The 25,536-nt window shown below is 43.8% G+C and overlaps 1 protein-coding gene across 1 annotated transcript; it reads right to left on the bottom strand.

Annotated features, from left to right (window-relative positions):
• On the bottom strand, positions 1-25,443 carry LOC133424332 (acidic amino acid decarboxylase GADL1-like). Its single transcript, XM_061714868.1, has 15 exons — positions 25,336-25,443; positions 20,520-20,707; positions 20,314-20,440; positions 18,982-19,072; positions 18,215-18,324; positions 17,064-17,179; positions 15,481-15,560; positions 14,904-14,958; positions 13,755-13,871; positions 8,914-8,978; positions 8,748-8,829; positions 5,717-5,916; positions 3,118-3,169; positions 2,905-2,994; positions 1-788 (listed from the first exon to the last, which is right to left on the bottom strand). Exons 1-15 carry the CDS (start codon positions 25,346-25,348, stop codon positions 615-617), a joined length of 1,560 nt encoding a protein of 519 aa, XP_061570852.1. The 5' UTR covers positions 25,349-25,443; the 3' UTR covers positions 1-614.
• Positions 25,444-25,536: the final 93 nt, after the last annotated feature.

The raw sequence follows: 25,536 nt of genomic DNA, 5'->3' as shown, positions 1-25,536 counted from the left end.
TTACAAGTAAACAACATTTTAATGAGTGTGGAATTTGAAAATAAACACAGTTATAAAAACAAATGCAAACGTTATATTACATCCAGGAGGTTTCAAGGTAAAGAAAATGTCCCTTTTTCAACCACAGAGGAAGTTCCCTGTGGAAGAAAGTGTGTGGTGGTAGTGAGAGGGGTCAGACGGTCAGACGGTCAGACGGGTCAGTCAGACGGGTCAGACGGTCAGACGGTCAGACGGGTCAGTCAGACGGGTCAGACGGTCAGACGGTCAGACGGTCAGACGGTCAGACGGTCAGACGGGTCAGACGGTCAGACGGTCAGACGGGTCAGACGGTCAGACGGTCAGACGGGTCAGACGGTCAGACGGTCAGACGGTCAGACGGGTCAGACGGTCAGACGGTCAGACGGGTCAGACGGTCAGACGGTCAGACGGTCAGACGGTCAGATGGGTCAGACGGTCAGACGGTCAGACGGGTCAGACGGTCAGACGGTCAGACGGGTCAGACGGTCAGACGGGTCAGACGGTCAGACGGGTCAGACGGTCAGACGGTCAGACGGGTCAGACGGTCAGACGGGTCAGACGGGTCCCTCTTCCCCAGCTGGAGACCCGGCCTCTCATCACAAGTCCTTCCCCAGGTCGTGAATCTCGTCCAGCACGAAGTCCATGTCCTGCCGGCTGACCTGCGGGCTGATGACGATCATCCTGAAGAAGTTGGCCTTGCCCCCGTGGGGCTGGTAGCCCACCATCATGCTGCCCCGCTTCATCATGCGCTCCTTGATCACTGGCGCCACCTGCAGGAGCAGAGAGTCATTATCCATCATTCCTTCAGGTAAAACTGTTGACATTTCTGACTGATGTGACTGAAGCAGCTTAGTGAGTCCTGCAGATATGCTATTTCTGTTGGGATGAGGGTTGTATGCCACTTTAACTTGGGATGTCTTTTGCTATCTCTATGCCTATGCCTTTTTATTTTTTATTTAATTAAAGGGATTGTGACATCATTTTTAACATGCTTTTAACACTATTAAAAGTCTTGGCCAACATCCCTCAAATGTGCCTAAAAGAGTGTAACAAGAAAAACTTCACTCTAGTACTCCATTCCTGGCTTTTTATTACAGTGTTTTTTTGCGCCGTGAAAAACGCTTCCTTTTTCCCCCTTTCCTGTCAATCATTGCGCCGCTCCTCCTCCAACCAACCGCTACACACTTCTGCCGGCGTCTCCACACAAACGCGCGCACACCGAACCACAAACACCGACACACAGCCCAGACAGGGCGATTACAGCCCAGGGATGAAGTCCAACCGGGACCAGAGGACCGGGACCGCAGCTCCCCGCGAGCAATACACTCACAGCGGCGTCGGAGAGTTAAGCCGGGAGCGACAGGCGAAGCATGCACGGAAAAGCAGCAGGGCGAAGCAGACAGTCCACAGCAAACAATCATAAAAATAAAGGCATGCAAGCAGCAGTGTCCTCTTATCTTAAGTCCAGTCGCGGCCGCGGGTCTTCTTAGCAGTTTTCCTCCGGTGATTAGAACAAAAGAGGCTCTAACAGCTCCGTGTTAAGCCTGATTTATGGTTCTGCGTTAAATCGACGCAGAGCTTACGCCGTAGGGTTCAGCGTACGGTGCGCGTCGCCGTAGGCTCTGCGTCGGTGTAACGCGGAACCATAAATCAGCCTTTATGGTGCGCTGGAGAGGAGAGGAGGCAGGGAGCTGGGTGGAGGGGGTGGTGATTTAGCGGATCGTTACGTAACGGCCCGCCACCAAACCAGGTGCGCCGTTTTTGCACAGTTATGCGGAAAATCCCAGACAGCACACAATACACTGAATGTTAAAAGTTCGTTGTTTTTTGGGTGTAATTGATGTCAAGACACCCAACAAAACACAAAAAAATCAAGAAAAATGTGTTTTTCATGTCACAATACCTTTAATAATTCTCATTACAATTTTTTATTGTATACTTATTTTTTGCAATTGTCCATTTCTGTCTTAGTTTTATTAATTTTTTATTTTTTTTATTGTTCTAGTTTTAAATAGGTTGTTCGGGTATGCTGCAATACGTAAGTGAGCACTGTATTTTTCTGTTGTTTTTTCCTAAAAGAAAAATGTGTGCTTAATTCACTAAATGTTTTGATATAATTGTATACCGTACATCTGTAAAACCCAATAAAAAAAAGTTGACATTTCTTGAATTAGTGGACCACAGAATTCTGCAAATTATGTGGAAAGCTCATAAGAAAATGTTGCCAATCAATATACAGAAAAAAAATGAAAAAAGAGAAAATAAGTATAACTTAAAAGTTTTAAGTTAAAACGAACAGAGATCTTAAAAAAAAACAAAATTCAGGACAAAATTAATGGAACTTGTGTTTCTGTAAAAGGTATCAGTTTATGGAACAATCTGGATACAGAAGCCAAAGAATGCAAATCAAACATTACATTTAAAATAATAATAAAAGCCAGTTTGATGAAGAAAATAGGTGGGTTTAGTTAGGTGGGTTTTTTTCTCTCTCTCTCTCTTTTTAGCACCATTATCATAATTTTTTTCTTTGAATCAAAAAAGAATACGACTATCTGTGTTTGACAACAGCTATTTTGTCTTATTTTATAACTTTGTCGTAGTTTTGATTTTTTTTTCTTCTTTTTTTTAATTACATTTATTGGAAAGTGTTTTTTTTGCGTAATTTGTCATTTGTTTTTTTTTTTATTATTATTACATTAATTGAAATTGGATTTCTTGGGAAAAAGGGGCAGATAAAATAAGCCTAGTCTTCTTTCTGTTTCCTTTCATTCAAGGAAAAAGATTTGTTGTAATTATATTGAACTGTTTTGTTTTTCTTTTAATGAATGAAATAAAGAAATAAAGAAGAAGGCTTCACGGTGAAACCCGCTGAAGCGAGCTCCTTACGTTGTGCAGCTTCTTCCAGAAGTCGGCGTCTTCTGGCAGGTTCCTCAGACTCGGTGGGATGTACCAGAAGCAAATATTTGAATATTCAGGCTGCAGAGAAAAAAAAGAAAAAACACATGTCAAGAAAGTGTACCTCCTTACTTTTGTTTAATTATGACGTAAACAGACGGTGTTAGATATTGATGTTCAGTGTGAGGCTCTGCGTGCACTCGCCTCCATCAGCAGACGAAACCCTTCTCTCTCTTTGACTTGAAGTGCCAGATACCTGCAACAAAGTGAAGACAACAATAGTTATAGTCAGGATCAAAATACAAGTACCACTGAACAACACCAATCACGCTTTATACAAATATCATCTCAAATACAGAGCAGGGTACGGAAGAGTATTAGGGCCATGCAGGAGAAAAAATATTTTTGAGAGGGGAAGATTTTTTTATTATTGAGCACTTCGAGAAAAAAGTTGAAATGTCGAGATTAATGTTGAAATACAATTTCAAGAATAAAGTCGAAATTTAGTGAATAAAGTCGAAATTTCGAGAATAAAGTTGAAATACATTTCGACTTTTTTCTCAAAATTGTACTTCAATATTATTCTCGACATTTCGACTTTTTTCTTGACATTTCGACTTTTTTCTCAAAGTGCATAATGAAAAAAAAATCTTCCTCCTCTAAAATATTATTTTTATTTTTCTCCTGCCTGGCCCTAATACTCTTCCCTAGCAGGGACATTCAGAAAGCTGAGAAATAAACACAATAAATAATAATCATAATAAATACATTTTAAAAGTAGTTTTTATAAGTTCTCAGAGTGTTCATTCTCAGAACTGTTGTCTTCCCTGCTCTCCACCACCAGGGGGCGCCGCACACCAACCGCTGTCACTGAATCAGCATGTGTGGCATGACTTGATAACATGAGTTACATACAGTAGGGTTGCCAACTCACTGAGAAATAAATAAGGGACACCTCTTCAACCTGATTACCTTCACCTTTCCTGGCGTGGTGAATTTTTTTAGCCCCTTTTTTTGTGAGTGAAACAATTTTTTAACTGTTTAACTGTTTAACAAATTATTATCCAGCAATTCAGTTTAATACGAAATAACACAATGAACTGAATAAAATAAGTATCTTTCTTCAACAGAAACCTGTCAGGCTGAGGGGAGACCACTTTATATATGTTAAAGCAAGAAAATACCTGTTTTTCAGAATAGGTCCCCTTTAATACGAAATAACAAGATGAACGGAATAAAATAAGTATCTTTCTTAAACAGAAACCTGTCCTGCTTAACTTAAAAAATTAATATAAAACAATAGAAAGAAAGCAGAACATCCATCCTGTAATAGTGCACATTTTTAGTGCAATAACAAAAGTGCAAACAGAAAGTGTGTAGAAAACTTGTAAACATATTTGTGCCTCAAAGGCCATGACTGTAGCTACAGTTGGAGTAAAACAGAACAAAATTACTTATGAACTCAACAGCTCAATGCCATTTTCCATTGGCATTTTATGACTATTTTTTGACTCTCACAGTAATACGGGACAAAGTGCGTCCCTTTTCAGCTCAATAGAGGGAATGTGCATGAAGTCACAGATGCGACTTCACAGCGGGTTACGCCCACTGAGTGGCAGAAAGATTCATAGATTTAGCAAGAAATCTGAGTTATCGTTTTACAGACTGCCGAAAAATAAGCTTAAGAGAGACAAATGGATCGCTGCAATTCACAGAAACAACTGGATTCCAGGCACCGAAACGTGGATTTGTGGTTCCCAATTTGTATCAGGTAATGTTGTATTTTTGGGTAGCTAACGTTAAACGGTCAAATCATAAAGTTCGGTGTCCTCATCACTTTAATTTCTACAACAAATCCTGCCTTGAAGTCGGACCAAGCGTCAAGACTTTTGTAAGCCTTCAAGCTTTGCTTCGTGTGTTTCCCCGGCGTAGAAATTAAGTTCATATAAATATCAGGAAACTGGATTCGTGGACAAATATTAATGTCCATGGACCACTGGTTCTTGGTAACTGTACCAAATATTAATGTCCATGGACCACTGGTTCTTGGTAACTGTACCAAATATTAATGTCCATGGACCACTGGTTCTTGGTAACTGTACCAAATATTAATGTCATGGACCACTGGTTCTTGGTAACTGTACCAAATATTAATGTCCATGGACCACTGGTTCTTGGTAACTGTACCAAATATTAATGTCCATGGACCACTGGTTCTTGGGGTAACTGTACCAAATATTAATGTCCATGGACCACTGGTTCTTGGGGTAACTGTACCAAATATTAATGTCCATGGACCACTGGTTCTTGGGGTAACTGTACCAAATATTAATGTCCATGGACCACTGGTTCTTGGGGTAACTGTACCAAATATTAATGTCCATGGACCACTGGTTCTTGGGGTAACTGTACCAAATATTAATGTCCATGGACCACTGGTTCATGGGGTAACTGTACGGGTCACTGTCAAGTCCAACTGACGCTAATTTAATCTGATAATCAGCTGTTATCCCGTCTTCTCCACTAGTTGCAGACATTTTTGCTGATGTTTTGTCACTCAGTGAGATTAAGGGAGCTGGTCCAGTGAGGAAGTGACGTCAATGCAGACCCTCTATACGGGACATGTACTTTAGTTTATAAATACGGGCCGATTCCGTTTTTCAGGGGACGGTTGGCAGCCCTAGAGTTCCAGTGTACTGCAGGGTGTGTGTGTGTCCAGCCTGCTGGGTGTGTGTGTGTGTCCAGCCTGCTGGGTGTGTGTGTGTCCAGCCTGCTGGGTGTGTGTGTGTGTGTCCAGCCTGACCTGGCCATGGCGAGGGCTCGGTCCACCCTCTGCTCCAGCTCCCGGGTCCCCAGGGCCTTCCACATCAGCCAGAACTTGAAGGCGTCGGGCTTCCGGCTGCACTGGACCGACTTGTCCCCCGTGTCGTAGCTGACGTCGTAGAACTTGTCCTGCTGGAAGAGGTAGGAGGCCTGGGCGGAGTGGCAGCGCTGCAGGAGGCTCTGAGGAGGGACGGGGGAGAGAAGTTCTTACATGAGTGAAGCAAACAGACGGGAAACTGCACAGAACTGATCTGAGGTGGAACTGCAGCAGGAAACAGTTTAGCTGCCCTGGAACCAGCCGGCTTTAATGTGAGTCTAGAGCTGCTGCTGGGATGTACGGAAGAGTGTTAGGGCCAGGCAGGAGAAAAATAAAAATAATATTTTAGAGGAGGAAGATTTTTTTTTCATTATCCACTTCGAGAAAAAAGTGGAAATGTCGAGAAAAAAGTGGAAATGTCGAGATGTTATGTTCATGTTCTGGATCTCTGGAAAGCGTCTAGAGACAACATCTGTTGTATTAGACGCTATATAAATAAAATTGAATTGAATTGAATTGAGATTAATGTTGAATTACAAATTCGAGAATAAAGTCGAAATGTTGAGAAAAAAGTCAAAATGTGAGGATATTGATTGTAAACACATATCACACATATGCAGTTGCATAACTTCAGAAACGTACCTTAACGTTCCACTCCAAGGATGTAAGTTAGTTAGTTAGTTAGTTAGTTAGTTACGGCTGCTGCTGCAGAGCTGTCAGTCGCTCTAACTGGATTTGATGGAGGAGGAGACATTTACACTTTATTCACCAAATTGTATTTCAACTTTATTCTCGAAATTTCAACTTTATTCACGAAATTTCGACTTTTTTCTCAAAATTGTATTTCAACATTAATCTCAACATTTCGACTTTTTTCTCGACATTTCAACTTTTTTCTCAAAGTGCACAATAAAAACAAATCTTCCCCTCTCAAATATTTTTTCTCCTGCATGACCATATCAAAGCAGGAAAGTGTTCATGTCAGATTTTTTTTTATTTGTTTTTATGATTTCTGACAGAAAGGCACTGCTCAAAAACAGTCATAGCACTCTCACGGAAGAGAACCAGTAAACCAACATTCAATAACTAGATTAAGGAAATGTCTAGAACTTTACCTATGGAAAACATTACTTATATTACAAAGGGCAAACTATCATTATTTCAAAACATTTGTGGTCCTTTCATGGAATATATGGAGGATTTAAGCGGTCTGGGGAGTGGGGCGGACGATCCTCTGCAGTTCTAAAATCATTTCCTTTCTTTTGATACTTGATTTCTTTATTCTGTGTGAATTGTACATTCGAGTTTGTATTTCTGAACTTTGCACGCTGAAATAATTTGGGCTAACCCTTGAAAAATAGAGAAATCTTTGTTGTTTTGATTGATTGTCTTTCTTTCTTTTTTCTCTTTCCTTTTCTTTGTTGTTTTGATTGATTGTCTTTCTTTCTTTTTTCTCTTTCCTTTTCTCATATAAAACTAAACTGAGTGTTGCTTTATGATATCTCATAAATACCTGACTTGTAAGGAAATATGATTGGAATGCTGGACAATAATTCAGCTGCCCTTGATGTTTACACTTATTTTTGTGTATCATTGGAAGGATTTTGAAAAACCAGATAAAGATAATGAAAAGAAAAAAGAAAAGAAAGTCCCTGCTGGATGAGATCCTTGTGCAGCGTCCACCAGCACTAGTGAGGCTGCAGCAGCCGCTACGGCCGGACCAGCAGGGGGTTCTGCTGGGACAGGAAACAGGAAACAGACTGCACCTGATTATCAGCAACTCTCTCTACTTTGCATAGATCCTCACACTGCTTTGTTTATCCTTGAAATGGGCTGTTAAACCTGTGTTTCTGTGACCCCGCCCGCCGAGCCGACACAAGCCCCCCACGTCTGTGCTGTGGGGACTAGGCCTGTGTTGAAAAAATCTATTTTCCAATTCTAAATCGATTCTCATATTAATTCCTAAAAATCGATTCATATGTCTAAAGATCGATTTTTTTTTTTCATCATTACATTACAGCTTTTGGTATTTTTGTGTTTATGTCCTAAAAAGGAATGTTTTGTTGGACACAAAAATAACTAGTGCCATGTTTTTGCCTTTAAATATAAGTTTTCAGTTATAATTACATTAATTGTCCATATTTATGTGCTTTATATACAGGACTGTCTCAGAAAATTTGAATATTGTGATTTTCTGTAATGCAATTACAAAAACAAAAATGGACATTCTGGATTCATTACAAATCAACTGAAATATTGCAAGCCTTTTATTATTTTAATATTGCTGATCATGATCAGGTAAGCCATAATCAGCAATATTAAAATAATAAAAGGCTTGCAATATTTCAGTTGATTTGTAATGAATCCAGAATGTATGACATTTTTTTTTTTTAATTGCATTACAGAAAGAACTTTATCACAATATTCTAATTTTCTGAGACAGTCCTGTACTGTCTTGGGGTTACATTTGCATAAAATGCTTAAAGCCAAATTCTCATAAATGTGAAAAAATAAAACTGATTTCATCCATCTCTGTTTCCTCCCTGGATCTGTTTGATAATTCTGACCCACGATGTTTCTGAAAGCAGTTCTATCAGCATTCTGTGAGCTGATTGGTCCTTACAGCATCATTAGCTGCAGTACTTGCTGTTGAATCTCAATATAATACTAGTATTAATATGTTGCAGAACTACAGTCATATAATTCATGCAACAGCTCAAAAAACAGTTTTAATAACACTAACCCAAATCAATATCGGAATCAAATCGAATCAAATCAAAGCGTGATAATCGATTCTGAATCTTAAGAATCGAATGGATTCTTGACATTTGAATGGATCCCCAGCCCTAGTTGGGACCTCGGTCCCACAGTGAGAGGACTACAGTACATCGTTGCTGGTTCTTTAGTTACTGAAGCACATTGGGGGGAAACCAAGCCCTGCGTCATGTAGGTGCAGTAGTGTAGCTTTCCTCACCGTCTTGTCTCTGACCAGGAACGCGGAGCACTGCAAGCACGCCATCAGCATCTTGTGAGGGTTCCAGGCAACGGAGTTGGCTCTGATCAGGGGAACAGAGCAGAGAGATTATGGTCTGGCACGGCTTCACTGAGACATAACCAGTGTGCTGCAGATGATCATTTACCTCTGGACACCCTTCAGCAGGTGCTTGTGCTTCCTGGACATGAGAGCTGCCCCTCCCCAGCACGCCTGAGGAGAAGAGACAAGGTATAGTTGACACGTGCTGAACGAGACACCTTCAGCTTCATTTCCATAAAAAATTAAAGTGGCTAAAGTAATTCTGTTGTATAAAGATGGTGCCAAACACCATTTCACCAACTGTAGACCTGTATCCTTGCTTTCTCAGTTCTCAAAAATAACTGAAAAACTGTTGAAACATTGAAAAAAACAATAGAGGGAATGTGCATGACGTCACAGATGCGACTTCACAGCGGGTTACGCCCACTGAGTGGCAGAAAGACTGAGTGTCAGAAAGACTGAGTGGCAGCGTAGCTAACGTTAAACGGTCAAATCATAAAGTTCGGTGTCCTCATCACTTTAATTTCTACAACAAATCCTGCCTTGAAGTCGGACCAAGCGTCAAGACTTTTGTAAGCCTTCAAGCTTTGCTTCGTGTATTTCCCCGGCGTAGAAATTAAGTACATATAAATATCAGGAAACTGGATTCGTGGCCCCCTCCTTGAACCGCCACCTTACTGTGGTGGAGGGGTTTGTGTGCCCGAGTGATCCTAGGAGCTATGTTGTCGGGGGCACTTTCGCCCCTGGTAGGGACTCCCATGGCAAACAGGTCCTGGGTGACGGGCCAGACTAAGAGCGGTTCACAAAGCCTACCATGGATAAAGTTAAATCAAGGACCGTAACGTCGCCCGGATCGGCGTCACCGGGGCCCCGCCCTGGAGCCAGGCCTGGGGTTGGGGCTCGTAGGCGAGCGCCTGGTGGCCGGGTCTTTGCCCGTGGAACCCGGCCGGGCTCAGCCCGAAACGGCGACGCGGGTCCGCCTTCCCGTAGGCCCACCACCCGCAGGAAGGACCATGGCAGGCCGGTGCATTGTGGACTGGGTAGCAGTCGTGGCGGGGTGCCTCGACGACCCAATCCCTGGACCAAAACCCTCACAGTGGGAACATGGAATGTCACCTCGCTGGGGGGGAAGAAGCCGGAGCTTGTGCGTGAGGTTGAGAGATACCGGCTAGAGATAGTCGGGCTCACCTCCACACATAGCTTGGGCTCTGGAACCCAGCTCCTTGAAGGGGGCTGGACCCTCCACTACTCTGGAGTTGCCCAGGGTGAGAGGCGGCGGGCTGGTGTGGGCTTGGTTATAGCCCCCCAGCTCAGCCGCCATGTATTGGAGTTCACCCCGGTGAACGAGAGGGTCGCTTCCCTGCGCCTTCGGGTCGGGAAAAGGTCTCTCACTGTTGTTTGTGCCTACGGGCCGAACAGCAGTGCGGAGTACCCGGCCTTCTTGGGGTCCCTGGGAGGAGTACTTGATGGTGCTCCAACTGGGGACTCCATTGGTCTACTGGGGGACTTCAACGCTCACGTGGGTAATGACAGTGATACCTGGAGAGGCGTGATTGGGAGGAACGGCCTCCCCGATCTGAACCCGAGCGGTGTTTTGTTGTTGGACTTCTGTGCGAGTCACAGTTTGTCCATCACGAACACCATGTTCAGGCATAAGGGTGTCCATCAGTGCACGTGGCACCAGGACACCCTAGGCCGGAGGTCAATGATCGACTTTGTTGTCGTTTCATCTGACCTTCGGCCGCATGTCTTGGACACTCGGGTGAAGAGAGGGGCTGAGCTGTCAACTGATCACCACCTGGTGGTGAGTTGGATGCGCTGGCGGAGGAGGAGGTTGGACAGACCGGGCAGACCCAAACGGATTGTGAGGGTCTGTTGGGAACGTCTGGCTGAGCCCTCTGTCAGGGACATCTTCAACTCCCACCTCCGGGAGAGCTTCTCTCGGATCCCGGGGGAGGCGGGGGACATCGAGTCCGAGTGGACCATGTTCTCTGCCTCCATTGTCGACGGGGCGGCTCGAAGCTGTGGACGCAAGGTCTCCGGTGCCTGTCGTGGCGGCAATCCTAGAACCCGGTGGTGGACACCGGAAGTACAGGATGCCGTCAGACTGAAGAAGGAGTCCTACCGGGCTATGTTGGCCGGTGGGACTCCTGGCGCAGTAGATAGGTACCGGCAGGCCAAGCGGGCCGCGGCTCGGGCAGTCTTGGAGGCAAAAACTCGGGTCTGGGAGGAGTTTGGGGAGGCCATGGAGGAGGACTTTCGGTCGGCCTCGAGGAAATTCTGGAGGACCGTTCGGCGCCTCAGAAGGGGGAAGCAGTACTCTGCCGGCACCGTTTATGGTGCTGGTGGGGAGCTGTTGACCTCGACTGGGGACATTGTCGGACGGTGGAAGGAATACTTTGAGGATCTCCTTAACCCGACTGACATGCCTTCCACTGAGGAAGCAGAGGGTTGGGGCTCGGAGGCGTGCTCATCCATCACCCAAGCCGAGGTCACCGAGGTGGTTCGTAAGCTCCTCGGTGGCAGGGCACCGGGGGTGGATGAGATTCGCCCTGAGTACCTCAAGTCTCTGGATGTCGTAGGGCTGTCTTGGCTGACACGCCTCTGCGACATTGCATGGAGGAAGGGGACAGTACCGCTGGGGTGGCAAACCGGGGTGGTGGTCCCTCTGTTTAAAAAGGGGGACCGGAGAGTGTGTTCCAACTACAGGGGGATCACACTTCTCAGCCTCCCGGGGAAAGTCTACGCCAGGGTACTGGAGAGGAGATTACGGCCGATAGTCGAACCTCGGATTCAGGAGGAACAATGCGGTTTTCGTCCCGGTCGTGGAACACTGGACCAGCTCTATACCCTCCGCAGGGTGCTCGAGGGTTCATGGGAATTTGCCCAACCAGTCTACATGTGTTTTGTGGATCTGGAGAAGGCATTTGACCGTGTCCCTCGTGCCATTCTGTGGGGGGTGCTGAGTGAGTATGGAGTCCGGGGCCCTCTACTAAGGGCTGTCCGGTCTCTGTATGATCGAAGCAGGAGTCTGGTTCGCATTGCCGGCAGTAAGTCAGACTTGTTCCCAGTGCATGTTGGACTCCGGCAGGGCTGCCCTTTGTCATCGGTCCTGTTCATAATTTTTATGGACAGGATTTCTAGGCGCAGCCAGGGGCCGGAGGGGATCCGGTTTGGGAACCTCAGGATTTCATCTCTGCTTTTTGCAGATGATGTTGTCCTGTTGGCTTCATCAGACCGGGACCATCAGCATGTGCTGGGGCGGTTTGCGGCCGAGTGCGACGCGGCAGGGAAGAGAATCAGCACCTCCAAGACCGAGGCCATGGTTCTCGACCGGAAAAGGGTGGCATGCCTTCTCCGGGTGGGTGGAGAAGTCCTGCCTCAGGTGGAGGAGTTCAAGTATCTCGGGATCTTGTTCACGAGTGAGGGAACAATGGAGCGTGAGATTGACAGGCGGATCGGTGCAGCGTCCGCAGTAATGCGGTCGATGTACTGGACCGTCGTGGTGAAGAGGGAGCTGAGTCGAAAGGCGAAGCTCTCGATTTACCGGTCAATCTACGCACCTACCCTCACCTATGGTCATGAACTTTGGGTAGTGACCGAAAGGACAAGATCGCGGATACAAGCGGCCGAGATGAGTTTCCTCCGCAGGGTGGCTGGACGCTCCCTTAGAGATAGGGTGAGGAGTTCGGTCACCCGGGAGGAGCTCGGAGTCGAGCCGCTACTCCTCCACATTGAGAGGAGTCAGCTGAGGTGGCTTGGGCATCTGTACCGGATGTCTCCTGGACGCCTCCCTAGGGAGGTGTTCCAGGCATGTCCCACCGGGAGGAGACCCCGGGGAAGACCCAGGACACGCTGGAGAGACTATGTCTCTCGGCTGGCCTGGGAACGCCTCGGACTCCCCCCGGAAGAGCTGGAGGAAGTGTCTGGGGTGAGGGAAGTCTGGGCATCCCTGCTGAGGCTGCTGCCCCCGCGACCCGGTAACGGATGAAGCGGGGAAGATGATGATGATGGATTCGTGGCCAAATATTAATGTCCATGGACCACTGGTTCTTGGTAACTGTACCAAATATTAATGTCCATGGACCACTGGTTCTTGGTAACTGTACCAAATATTAATGTCCATGGACCACTGGTTCTTGGGGTAACTGTACAGGTCACTGTCAAACCCAACTGACTTTAATTTAAGCTGATAATCGGCCGTTATCCCGTCTTCTCCACTAGTTGCAGCTGTTTCTGCCACTCAGTGAGAGTAAGGGGGCTGGTCCAGTGGGGAAGTGACGTCCATGCATTCCCTATATAGAAGATGTAGATGCATATGAAGGGCCACATCTCTTTTGTAATGTATACCTTCCTCTAAGAGAACTAGCATCTATGTGTCGGGTGCAGGGGGACACAGTGTCCCTTGAATGACTTGTCAGGTTTCCTGTTTTTCATGTTACTAGCTTCCAGTGGTCTGTCAGGTCCAACATGTTGCCTCAGACTCGACTCTCCTGATTGCGCATCAGTTCAAATAAACTTTGGTAATCTCGAGCTCACCGATGTTGTAGTTTGTTAAGGATCTTTACTTTACTTTGTGCAATTTATAAAATTCCACAACACTCAGTACGTTTACATGCAGCAGTTCAATAGGGTTTCTGATCGTATAAGACATTGTTCGGACTTTTAAACTCCTTAATGGAAAAATATACGGAAGGCGTAAGATTAGCGCCAAACAAAACAACCGTCAACCAGAAGTGGCTCTTTGTTGAAATGGTTACCATGGTTACAGCGCCACATAGCGTCACGGAGTCAGCCATGCTCTGGACCTTTATCCCATTCTTTGAACAGCATGTAAACTCAGAAGTGATTGGGTCTTCTGGATGTTTATCTGATACGATCAGAAATCTGATCTCTTTGCTGCATGTAAACGTATCCAATGGTGAGTTGGTTGACGGCGGCACTCACGTCCACGTGCAGCCACAGCCCGTGCTCCTCGCAGACGTCGGCGATCTCGTCGATGGGGTCGAACGCTCCCAACACCGTGGTCCCCGCCGTGGCGTTCACCATGAAGGGAGCCGCGCCCTGAACACACACACACGCACAAGATTAGCTCTGCACTTCTGGAGCATCTTTCTTTCTTCTTTATTTCTTTATTTCATTCATTAAAAGAAAAACTAAACAGTTCAATATCATTACAACAAATCTCCTCTCTTGAATGAAAGGGAACAGAAAGAAGACTAAGCTTATTTTATCTTATTTTATTCTAAGAAATCAAATTTCAATTAATGTTATAATAAAAAAACACTTTCCAATAAACGTAATTTAAAAAAGACAAAAAACCAAACCAAAACTACAACAAAGTTATAAAATAAGACAAAATAGCTGTCGTCAAACACAGATAGATCATATTCTTTTTTGATTCAAAGAAAGAAAATATGACAATGGTGCTAAAAAGAGAGAGAGAAAAAAGAAAACCCACCTAACTTAACAATTATCATGATATTTCTTCATCAAACTGGCTTTTATTATTCTTTTAAATGTAATGTTTGATTTGCATTCTTTGGCTTCTGTATCCAGATTGTTTCATAAACTGATACCTTTTTTAAAGATCTCTGTTATACTTATTTTATCTTTTTACAAATACATCTCATCTCTACGGAAGAGTATTAGGGCCACTTAAAAAAAAAATAAAAAATTCTGAGAAAAAAGTCAGAATTCTGACTTTAATCTCAGAATTCTGAGAAAAAAGTCAGAATTCTGAGAAAAAAGTCAGAATTCTGAGAAAAAAGTCAGAATTCTGAGATTAAAGTCAGAATTCTGACTTTTTTCTCAGAAGAAAAAAAAAAAAAGTCAGAATTCTGAGATTAAAGTCAGAATTCTGACTTTTTTCTCAGAAGAAAAAAAAAAAAAAAAAAAAAAGTCAGAATTCTGAGAAAAAAGTCAGAATTCTGAGAAAAAAGTCAGAATTCTGACTTTAATCTCAGAATTCTGAGATTAAAGTCAGAATTCTGACTTTTTTCTCAGAATTTATTATTTTTTTTTAAGTGGCCCTAATACTCTTCCGTACATCTCAATTTCAATATCCCTCCAAACAAAACATGGGTCTTCACTTACCTCACTCTTAGCCAACTCTATTTGCTCCCGGAGAGCCGCAGGAATCATCTTCCCTCTGATAGACCACAGAGAAGTTGACAGTTTTATGCAAATGTAACCCCAAGACACTATATAAAGTAATGAAATATAGACAATTTATGAAATTATTAATGAAAACTTTAATGTTTTCATAACTTTAAACATATTTAAAGGCAAAAACATGGCAGTAGTTATTCTGGTGTCCAACAAAATATTCCTTTTTTGGGCATAAACAAAAAAATACCAAAAGTTGTAATGATGAAAAAAAAATCTTTAGACATATGAATCGATTTTTAGGAATTAATATGAGAATTGATTTAGAATCGGAAAATCGATTTTTTTCAACACAGTTTCATGTGTACTCGGAGTGGGACTGCACAACATTTGGAAATGCAATCAAGAGCATTTGCTGCAGGTGGGGCCTCGTGCAGCACTGCTGATTTCTCAGTTACATTAAACCCAGCGTATTGTACCACTGTGGTTGGAATTGTCAATAGTCGTTTGCTCAAGGAAGAGGAATGAGTGTGAGAAAGGTTATAAAAGGCGTGCAGCAGTTCACCTCTTATCAGCTGGCACCACGTAGACGTTCTTCGTACCGACTCCCAGGAAAGCAGCAGCTTTGGAAATTGAATAATGACACTGAAACAGATGAGGAAAGAATGCAAAAGGAAAGTCATTTTACACAAACTGGAAAAGCGCTGACAAGAAAAAAGCCAGAAGACCAGACTTTCAGCACGGGAGAGTCAGCACTGAGGAGGTGCAGGTGGCCGGCCCGGTTCAGTCAATCCAGGAGGTTGACCTTCACCATCCCAGCAGCACCTAACCAGTACCTAACCAGTACCTAACCAGCACCTAACCAGTACCTAACCAGTACCTAACCAGCACCTAACCAGCCCCTAACCAGCCCCTAACCAGCCCCTAACCAGCACCTAACCAGCACCTAACCAGCACCTAACCAGTACCTAACCAGTACCTAACCAGCACCTAACCAGTACCTAACCAGTACCTAACCAGCACCTAACCAGTACCTAACTAGCACCTAACCAGTACCTAACCAGCACCTAACCAGCACCTAACCAGCACCTAACCAGTACCTAACCAGCACCTAATCAGCCCCTAACCAGCACCTAACCAGCCCCTAACCAGCACCTAACCAGCACCTAACCAGTACCTAACCAGTACCTAACCAGCACCTAACCAGCCCCTAACCAGCACCTAACCAGTACCTAACCAGCACCTAACCAGTGCCTAACCAGTACCTAACCAGCACCTAACCAGCCCCTAACCAGCACCTAACCAGTACCTAACCAGCACCTAACCAGCCCCTAACCAGCACCTAACCAGTACCTAACCAGCACCTAACCAGCACCTAACCAGCCCCTAACCAGCACCTAACCAGTACCTAACCAGCACCTAACCAGCACCTAACCAGTACCTAACCAGCACCTAACCAGCACCTAACCAGCACCTGACCACACTCGCACTCAGCCTCAAACCGCCCCAGCACATGCTGAAGGTCCCGGTCCGATGAAGCCAACAGGACAACATCATCAGCAAAAAGCAGAGACGAAATCCTGTGGTTCCCAAAGCGGATCCCTTTTCCCTTAACATTTCCCACGTCTGCCCAGCCAATTCCTTGTCCAATCACGACGTTGTCTAATCTTTTTTCATTTATCGCCACACAGAATGGCACAAATTGCTAAAAGCTGATTTATGGTTCCGCGTTACACCAACGCAGAGCCTACGGCGTAGGGTACGCGTCGCCGTGTACCCTACGCTGTAGGCTACGCAGTCGATTTAACGCGGAACCATAATTCAGGTTTAAGGCAGCGTGTTTGTTTTTGCTGAGCATCTTTGGTGTCTCCCACTTCGGGGTTCCTCCTCTTCCACTTCTTTTTGACGTTGTAGTTCCAGTAACAGAAGTCCGACGTGAGGATTATGATCGTATAGTGTGAGCAGACGGGTCGATCAGAGCATCGGGTCGTACAGTGTGAGACCATAAATCGTGGGCTGCCAACTTTTGAACTCAGGGATCTAGTCGTGCAGTGTGAGATGGGGCTGAATCACACGATTTAAAGTATCACACAGTGTATGCCCGGCTTAACCAGCACCTAACCAGCACGGGGCCGCTGTGACACCTACCTCCTGCGACGTGAAGGCAGCCAGCCGCGGAGCGGCGGAGAGACCCAGCTCCTTCAGGTCGGGGCAGTGCTGGTACCGGGCCAAGTTCATGGCGTACATGTTGGACATGGAGCCCCCTGGAAGATAAGTAGGACACAACATGTGCAGGTCAATAACAGCTGACTCACGCTACATGTACCACACGTGGGAAAGGAAGGGATCTGAGCAACATCACGCTGTATAGAGTTCTGGGACGGCTCATACCTGGGGGCCAGATGTCGGGGCTAAATGTTGCTAAATTATTTGAACTTAAAGGGGACCTATTATGAAAAACAGGTTTTTTCTTGCTTTAACATATATAAAGTGGTCTCCCCTCAGCCTGCCAACTCAGAGAAGGAGGAAAGCAACCAAATTCTGCAGTGTTTGTACAGCCGCCTGGATGAGCCGTCCAGTGTGATGTGGACCCACGAGCCGTTCAGATTCTGCTCCCGTCGTTACGTAACGACAGGAGCTATTTACATAGGTTGGCCTCCGATGTGTGAAACCACGCCCACAACTAACTCCGCCGGCCGGAGCTTCCGCCATTTTTCCGTAGCGGTGTATCGCGTCATTCAAGCAGCCAATTGACACAGTTCCTCAATATCATAGCCCCGCCCACTCAGAATCCTGCATAGATAATGAGGTTAGAGAATGGGAAGATAAAGACATGGTTTAGAGGCTGAATTTCTAATTTATTTAGCAAAAACAACCAAAAGCTTGTTTTTAAGACATTCAAGGCCTGTTTAAAATAGGTATTAGATCCATAATAGGTCCCATTTAAGTTTTTTATTTTTTATTTCAGGTTGATTTTTTTTTTTTAATTTCATTTGACTCATACAGTCAAACTACTTTATCTATACATTTGTTAAATAGCATGTTGTGGTACGGTGATTTTGTAGCAATGATACATTTGTGATGGGGAGAGGTGTGAGGGTGGTGGGGCCTCCAAATTACATTTCCCTTAGGGCCCCAATTTGGCCAGAGGCAGCCCTGGCCACACCCATCCTCCAGCACGCTCACGTGCACGCTCATCCCTGGATGCCGCTGCGCTGTCTGGGACCGGTCCATGGAAGGTTCACCACTCCCACGACTAACAGGGTCAAACAGGATGACGTGGGCGTACGTGACGGTACCTGCGTTGAAGATCCCGTCTCCTCCCTCCGCCCAGCCGACGATCTCCATCATCTTCCTCAGCACAGCCTCCTCCACCAGGGTGAACACCGGGGACACCTCATACGTGTACCTGACAGAAACATGCACACTCTGGTTACAGGACAATTCAATTATATTCAATTCTATTTATATAGCGTCTATTACAGGGGTCAGCAACCCAAAATGTTGAGAAAAAAGTCAAAATCTCGAGAAAATAGTCAAAATGTCGCGGAAAAAGTCGAAATGTCAAGAAAAAAGTCGTAATGTCGAGATTAAAAAGGAAAGGAAAAAGGAAGAAAAAAAGAGAAAAAAAGGAAAAAAAGAAAAAAAGGAAAAAAAGAAGAAAAAAAAGGAAAAAAATTTTAAAAAAGAATTAAAAAAAAGAGAAAAAAGATAAATCAGAACCTTGTTTTCCATGTAAACCTTAATTCGGAATTACTATTTCCATGTAAACTGGAAGGAAGATAGTTTAATTCGGAATTATTTAATTCGGAATAATTAAATCCAAATTAAAAAACATCATGTAACCGTGGCCAATGAATGAAATAAAGAATAAAGAAAGATGTCAGCAAGCATATAGCAGACACAGGCAGGTGGAAGCAGCAGTGGGATGATCAGAGGGGGGACTGCAGGGGAGCATGCAGCTCCTGAAGCTCCGGCCTGCAAACATGCACAAAAGAGAAAAAAAGGGGGGGAGGCAAACCAGGACAGACCGGTCTGGTCCTGAACCCCCACAGGCAGGACTCACAGACTGGGCTTGAGGGCCTCCACGATGAAGCTGGCCACCATGGAGTAGGGCTCCATGCCGGCGTACAGCTGGTTGAAGAAACGGGGATGTGCTAGAAATAACAGGAAACAGTCAGATCCACGTCCATTTGAAATGTGCCGTCACAAACTAATGAATGAGGCCTCATCGGTTTATGTATTTATTGATTTATTTCAGTTTGAAATCAAATTTTGCAGAACAATTTCTGCACTGGCACACATTTTAATAATACACATCTTTTTATATGCGACAAGCTGAAAATGAACTATAGGAAATATGTAAGAGTGGACTGATAAGATCAATTATTGAGCAATAAAGTTCATGCAACACAACAGAGAGAATTTCAAAATGACTAAACCACAACATGACATGGAAAATTTTCATCATAGTGTTACGGTTAAACTTTCCCCGGGGGCGTGGTGCTTGTTCAGGACGCTACGTGGCATCAGGTAGGTGAATTGGAATAAAATTACTTGTTTGAGACGACATTTGCTGCGATTTGCCGCTACATAAATAAAACTAAATAAAAACTGAGCTCAAAAATATCAAATTGATAAACTACAGAGAGAAAATGGTTATAAAGATTTAAATGAACTCAAAGAAATGCAAAACGCAAAAAGGTTGATGGCGAGTACCTTTATTTACCAGCAATTACAGCGAACAGAAAGACAGAAAAAACATCTTTTTAAAGATGTTATTGGTTTTTAAATAGTCAAAAAATGGAATGGAGTATACGGAAGAGTATTAGGGCCATGCACGAGAAAAAATATTTGAGAGGGGAAGATTTTTTTATTGTGCATTTCAAGAAAAAATTAAAAATGTCAAGAAAAAAGTTGAAATGTCGAGATTAATGTTGAAATACAATTTCAAGAATAAAGTCGATATTCTGTGAATAAAGTCTGTGAATAAAGAATAAAGTTAAAATACATTTCGACTTTTTTCTCAAAATTGTACTTCAACATTAATCTTGACATTTTGACTTTTTTCTCGACATTTCGACTTTTTTCTCGAAGTGCATAATAAAAAAAAAATCTTCCTCCTCTAAAATATTATTTTTATTTTTCTCCTGCCTGGCCCTAACACTCCGTAAGAAGATGCAACTAGGCGGCTGCTTGTATTCATCTCGCGACCATCTCCCTCCGATGTTAAAACACAGCTGAGCAGATAAGTGCCACCCACAATCCTCTGGAGAATCAGCTCCATCAATGGTTGGGACATGGGCGGTTAGCGGTCGTGCAGAAGGGCAGCTATACGGAGCAGCAGAGCAGCTGACATCCTTGAGCTTTGAGCTCGGTTCATTTACGGTGGACTTACTGGTCTTGACGCTGTATCTGATGGCATCTCTGCACCGCTGGAGGGTCTTGGACTCCGTCTCTCCCTGCTCTCTCAGCTCCAGATCCAGCAGCTCCTTCAGCTGCTCGGGAGACTTCCACTCGCACACCTGCTCAAGGGCTCAGGGTCAGGATCGGGCCGAGGCCGTGGAAATACAGACACCGGCAGGTAAAGAGTTACAGGTTTACCTTCTCTCTGACATCCGTGGCCTTTTTCACCGCATCTTCCATGATAACGGCCAGCGACCGCTGAATGAACTCCTCTGCGTCGGGGATGTTCAGGGAGGGGCCGTTCAGGGGGACGTCGTCAATGACAACCGGACAACATTTCTCTGGACGCCCAGGACGTGCCACGGGGCTTTGACTCGAATTCTCTTCTGCAAAAGACAGAAATGTCATTTGATCTGATGGAAGTGACTTTACAAAAACTACGTAAATAACCGAAGAAATGTGGTGCACCAGTTAAGGTGCACCAGTTAAGGTGCACCAGTTAAGGTGCAACAGTTAAGGTGCAACAGTTAAGGTGCACCAGTTAAGGTGCAACAGTTAAGGTGCAACAGTTAAGGTGCACCAGTTAAGGTGCAACAGTTAAGGTGCAACAGTCAGTTAAGGTGCAACAGTTAAGGTGCACCAGTTAAGGTGCAACAGTTAAGGTGCACCAGTTAAGGTGCACCAGTCAGTTAAGGTGCAACAGTCAGTTAAGGTGCAACACTCAGTTAAGGTGCAACAGTTAAGGTGCAACAGTTAAGGTGCACCAGTCAGTTAAGGTGCAACACTCAGTTAAGGTGCAACACTCAGTTAAGGTGCAACAGTTAAGGTGCAACAGTTAAGGTGCACCAGTTAAGGTGCAACAGTTAAGGTGCAACAGTTAAGGTGCAACAGTTAAGGTGCACCAGTTAAAAGGAGCTTGAGGCCGGATTGTGGCAGGATTTATGAAAAAAATCCGTATACATTTTAAGTTTTCTAGTAATAATGTCAGATGAAGCGTTCCAAACCCAAAAGAATGAGCCCTCTAGTGTATCTCTCCTTTGCCTTGAACAGGCTGTGTGCTGCAAAATGTGCTGCAATTCGGTCCCGAATTTCCCGCGCTGGGCTGCAGATGTGACGTCACATGACGCTGCATGTGCGTTCTCCCCGTTCTCCCGTGCCGGCTTCACTGTTGGCTGCAGTACCCCCAACGGCCGTCGTGGTGAAGGGTGGCGCTAGAGAGTCTCATTTCTTAAAAGGAGCCTCAAGCTCCTTTAAGGTGCAACAGTTAAGGTGCAACAGTTAAGGTGCACCAGTTAAGGTGCACCAGTTAAGGTGCGTCAGTTAAGGTGCACCAGTTAAGGTGCGTCAGTTAAGGTGCACCAGTTAAGGTGCAACAGTCAAGGTGCACCAGTTAAGGTGCACCAGTTAAGGTGCGTCAGTTAAGGTGCACCAGTTAAGGTGCGTCAGTTAAGGTGCACCAGTTAAGGTGCAACAGTTAAGGTGCAACAGTCAAGGTGCACCAGTTAAGGTGCACCAGTAACAAAACGCATATAGGACTTTAGATGTTGGTTTAGTTGCCCCCAGGAACCTTAACTTTATTATCATATACCCAGGGCTGCCTTCCCTAAACGCAGAACATGCTGTGTGTAGGGCTCATCTTCCAACGGGGGCCACATTTTACGCGAGGGGACGTGTTTGCATGGCAGCGGATATGTGCAATGGAGGCGCATGTGTGCTACTGTGGGGGGCTCTTGCAGATTTCAACATGTCGTCCAAAAGACATCATGAATCAGGAGCGAGCAAGAGAAGCAAAAAAGGCAAAACACGAGGAAACTGGTGCTTCACTTGAAGGTGGGGATGTTGTTGAAATAAAACTTTAGCACAAACTTTAGCTTCTGCTCATTAAACAGGAATCTCTGTCTAGACTGGAGGATTGTGTTTTTCCAGCAGCTCTGATGAACATTTAATGAAAGCCTTGTTAACGCCCCATGCATTAACCTCTGTTGAAAAGAGTGGTAATCTGTGAGAGGCGCATGTGCATGTTTAGCTCCGATTTCAGACCTGCTAGACCGGCTTTCAGTTATTTGTGGGGGATTGAGGTGGTGGAGGAAACTTACTTTTGATGAGTAATTGATAGCTATCTGTGGCTCGGATTTGTTTATTTATTTCAGTTTTAGTTTTTTTATTTAATATTAATTTATTATTTCGAGTTGATTTTTTTAATTTAATATTTATTTATTTAAGGTTGATTTTTTTTTTTGACCCATACAGTCAAACTACTGTATATATATACTTACAGTACATTTGTTGTTATCGATAAAGGTTTTCAAGTTAAATGGCATGTTTGTTATACAGTCAGGCAATTAAAAAAATTATGTAATTAATTACAGGATTTATAATGAATTAATCTAATAAATCGCATTTTAATCTCATATCTGCTAAAGGTCCCTAAATAAAGAATTTGAATTCTAGGACATTACGAAATTGCAGTGCATGACTGATCAATTGAATCCACTAAGAAGAGAAGATTTGAAATCCACATTTTTATTGGTGAAGTGTGTTTCATAAATGAAATTCAAAAGAAAAAGCTCAAGCACATCAGCAAACCAATTAGGCCAGGTGCATTATTCAAAAATGCAATACAAATACAGTTAAATAAATAAAATTCAGAAATAAAATAAGGCAGAGTCTCAAATAGGCACTTAAGCAGACTCAATTCAAAATTAAAACTAAAGCTGACTCAATACAGCAATTCAAGTACTAGTAGCTGTAACATTTACAGTGGAACCTGCCGGACATGTTTAGTGTTTAAATGATAATTCAGGCTGGAGCAGCTCCGCTGATAGGAACATTCATAAAATGTACAAATCACCGCGTTGTTGTTGATAGTCCCGTCTTCTTTCTTTTTATACATAAACTTGCCGTTCAAAGGCCCAGCAAAGATTTGCTGAGTCTCCCCTGAGTCGTCCAGGTCTGTCACTGCTTTGTTAGTTTGACTAGCAGCAGGAGGGAAGTAGCGGCCTACGGGTCCCTCAATGGGACACATTTAAAATGTTCGCGCATTTTGACACTCATAATTAATTTCGTTAAAAACGCGTTAATTAGCAGTGTAATTATTAATCTAATTCATGCGCTAAACTGACAGCCCTAGTAATTTTACGAAGGAAAAAAGTTATAATTACAATTAAAGGAGCATGAGGCTCCTTTTAAGAAATGAGACTCTCTAGCGCCACCCTTCACCACGACGGCCGTCGGGGGTACTGCAGCCAACAGTGAAGCCGGCAAGCAGAGATGAACGGGCCCTCGTAAGTGCAATTTTCAGCAATAAAGGTCAAGGACTCAAAACTAAGTCTGATGACACCGCCCACGACTCTTTATGTCAAACCATTCAAAAGTTATGGCAGAAAATAGGAACTATCAAATATCGACCAATCAGAAGAAGGGGCAGGGCTAATTCATGCCAATGAAAGTCAAGGACTCAAAACTGAGTCCGATGACACCACCCACAACTCTTTATGTCAAATCATTCAAAAGTTATAGCATAAAGTAGGAACTATCAAATATCGACCAACCAGATGAAGGGGGGTGCGCTTTTTGGCGTCTAGCGTCGCCACGGTAACGCTTTTGACTGAGAAAAGTGTGCGTGTCGTCGCAGGATGGAGACGCACATTTTGATGTATAACACACCTGGGTGCACGTTACGGTTCGGGTCCGCATTAACGGCCAAAGAAATGGCATAAATTGCGCCAATATGACACGATTAATTCAAAATGGCAGCTGATTTAAGGAGGAACTAACAGCAGTTGTTTGTTTTTTTTTGTTTGTTTAAGTTAGTTTTTGACTTTCTTTCAGAGTCGGTTCTGGCTACTTTTGCACCCTGGGCAAACTGTCCGCCAGTGAAGAAAAAAACCCAACATCCAATCAATGCACAGCCATGTATCTTTAATAAATGAATAATAAAACAAAAAAATGAAATATAGTCTGTATAAAAAAAAACCTGTGTGTAAATTACACTAATCCTTCACACATTCAAATGTATAAATAGTGAATAAAATAAAATGAATGAATAAAAAAATTAGGTTTATTCACATAATCTGACTGTAGCAGATTTTTAACCTGGCTCTTTCACCCTTTCACAATAAGTGTAAAGTGGTAAAGTGCAATCTAGAACTTCACTTTTCTAGCCTTCTTTGCAGCAAAATCATCAATTACATCATCATACCAAATCTGTTGTGCAACTGTATGACTTTCTTGATCGTAGTTGATTAGTTGATTGGTAATTATTTCTTCCTCCAGGTGACTCTAAAAGCCAAAAAAGCTGATCTGTCGCGTAAGGACAATTAATTAAATTTTTCAGTAATTACATTTCCTGAGAATGATCAGGGCCGCTGATATTTAAAGTTGTGAATTACTGCTGGAAAAAGAAACACTAAATGACCCATTAGAAAAAACTAAACACAATAATCGAGCTATAAACCATCTATGTGAGTCTATAAAGCCTGGTGTATCATTTTCTTTGTACGTTTTGACAGTATAGAAACGTAATCCTCCTCAGTTTTGTGAAATAACACCTGGAAACAGGAATTGTGGCATAGAATTGTCAAATTGTTTTAATTCACTTTACAAATTTTTACAGATTACTTTTGTAATACTGTATTTGACCTGGTCTTTGTACGTTTAGACCGTATAGAAACGTAATTCTTGCCATTGTAAGAATGAGATGAACCTGCTGTATTTTCTACTGCCCTTACTTTTTAACAACTTGTGCTTTTTATTATTTTACCTCTTTTCTTATCATTTTATTTCATTTTATTTGTTATTTACTGTTTAATTAATTGTGCCTTGCTGCTTTTAATGTTGATGTAAAGCACTTTGAATTACCTTGTGTTGAATTGTGCTATACAAATAAACTTGCCTTGCCTTTATTACCACACACAATAATTGAGCTATAAAGCATCTATGTGAGTCTATAAAGCCTGGTGTATGATTTTAATGATCATTTTCCTGCAGAAGCAGGTGAAAGTGTGGAGCTCACCTGCGGTCATCATCTTGCAGCTTAATGCGGGTCTGGAGATCTCTGCTCTTCCCTGGTCTGGCTCTCCGCGCTTACATCACGGCTTATTTAAGACTGAGTTATGGTTCCGCGTTACATCGACGCAGAGCCTACGGCGTAAGTTACGCGGCGACGGGCAGCGTACGGTACCTACGCCGTAGGTTCTGCGTCGGTGTAACGTGG

Source organism: Cololabis saira, chromosome 3 (genome assembly GCF_033807715.1).
Source record: "Cololabis saira isolate AMF1-May2022 chromosome 3, fColSai1.1, whole genome shotgun sequence".
Classification (NCBI taxonomy): domain Eukaryota; kingdom Metazoa; phylum Chordata; class Actinopteri; order Beloniformes; family Belonidae; genus Cololabis; species Cololabis saira.
The sequence above is the reverse complement of the archived record's forward strand: the minus strand, read 5'-3'. Positions and strand labels throughout refer to the sequence as shown.

What these genes read in the sequence shown, in the direction of transcription:
- LOC133424332 (XM_061714868.1), bottom strand. An exon ending in CTGCCTTCACGTCGCAGGAG is followed by an intron (nt 15,561 to 17,063) that starts GTAGGTGTCACA and finishes CATCTGTTTCAG; the next exon opens with TGTCATTATTCAATTTCCAA. An exon ending in CGAGCCCTCGCCATGGCCAG is followed by an intron (nt 3,170 to 5,716) that starts GTCAGGCTGGAC and finishes ACTTTGTTGCAG; the next exon opens with GTATCTGGCACTTCAAGTCA.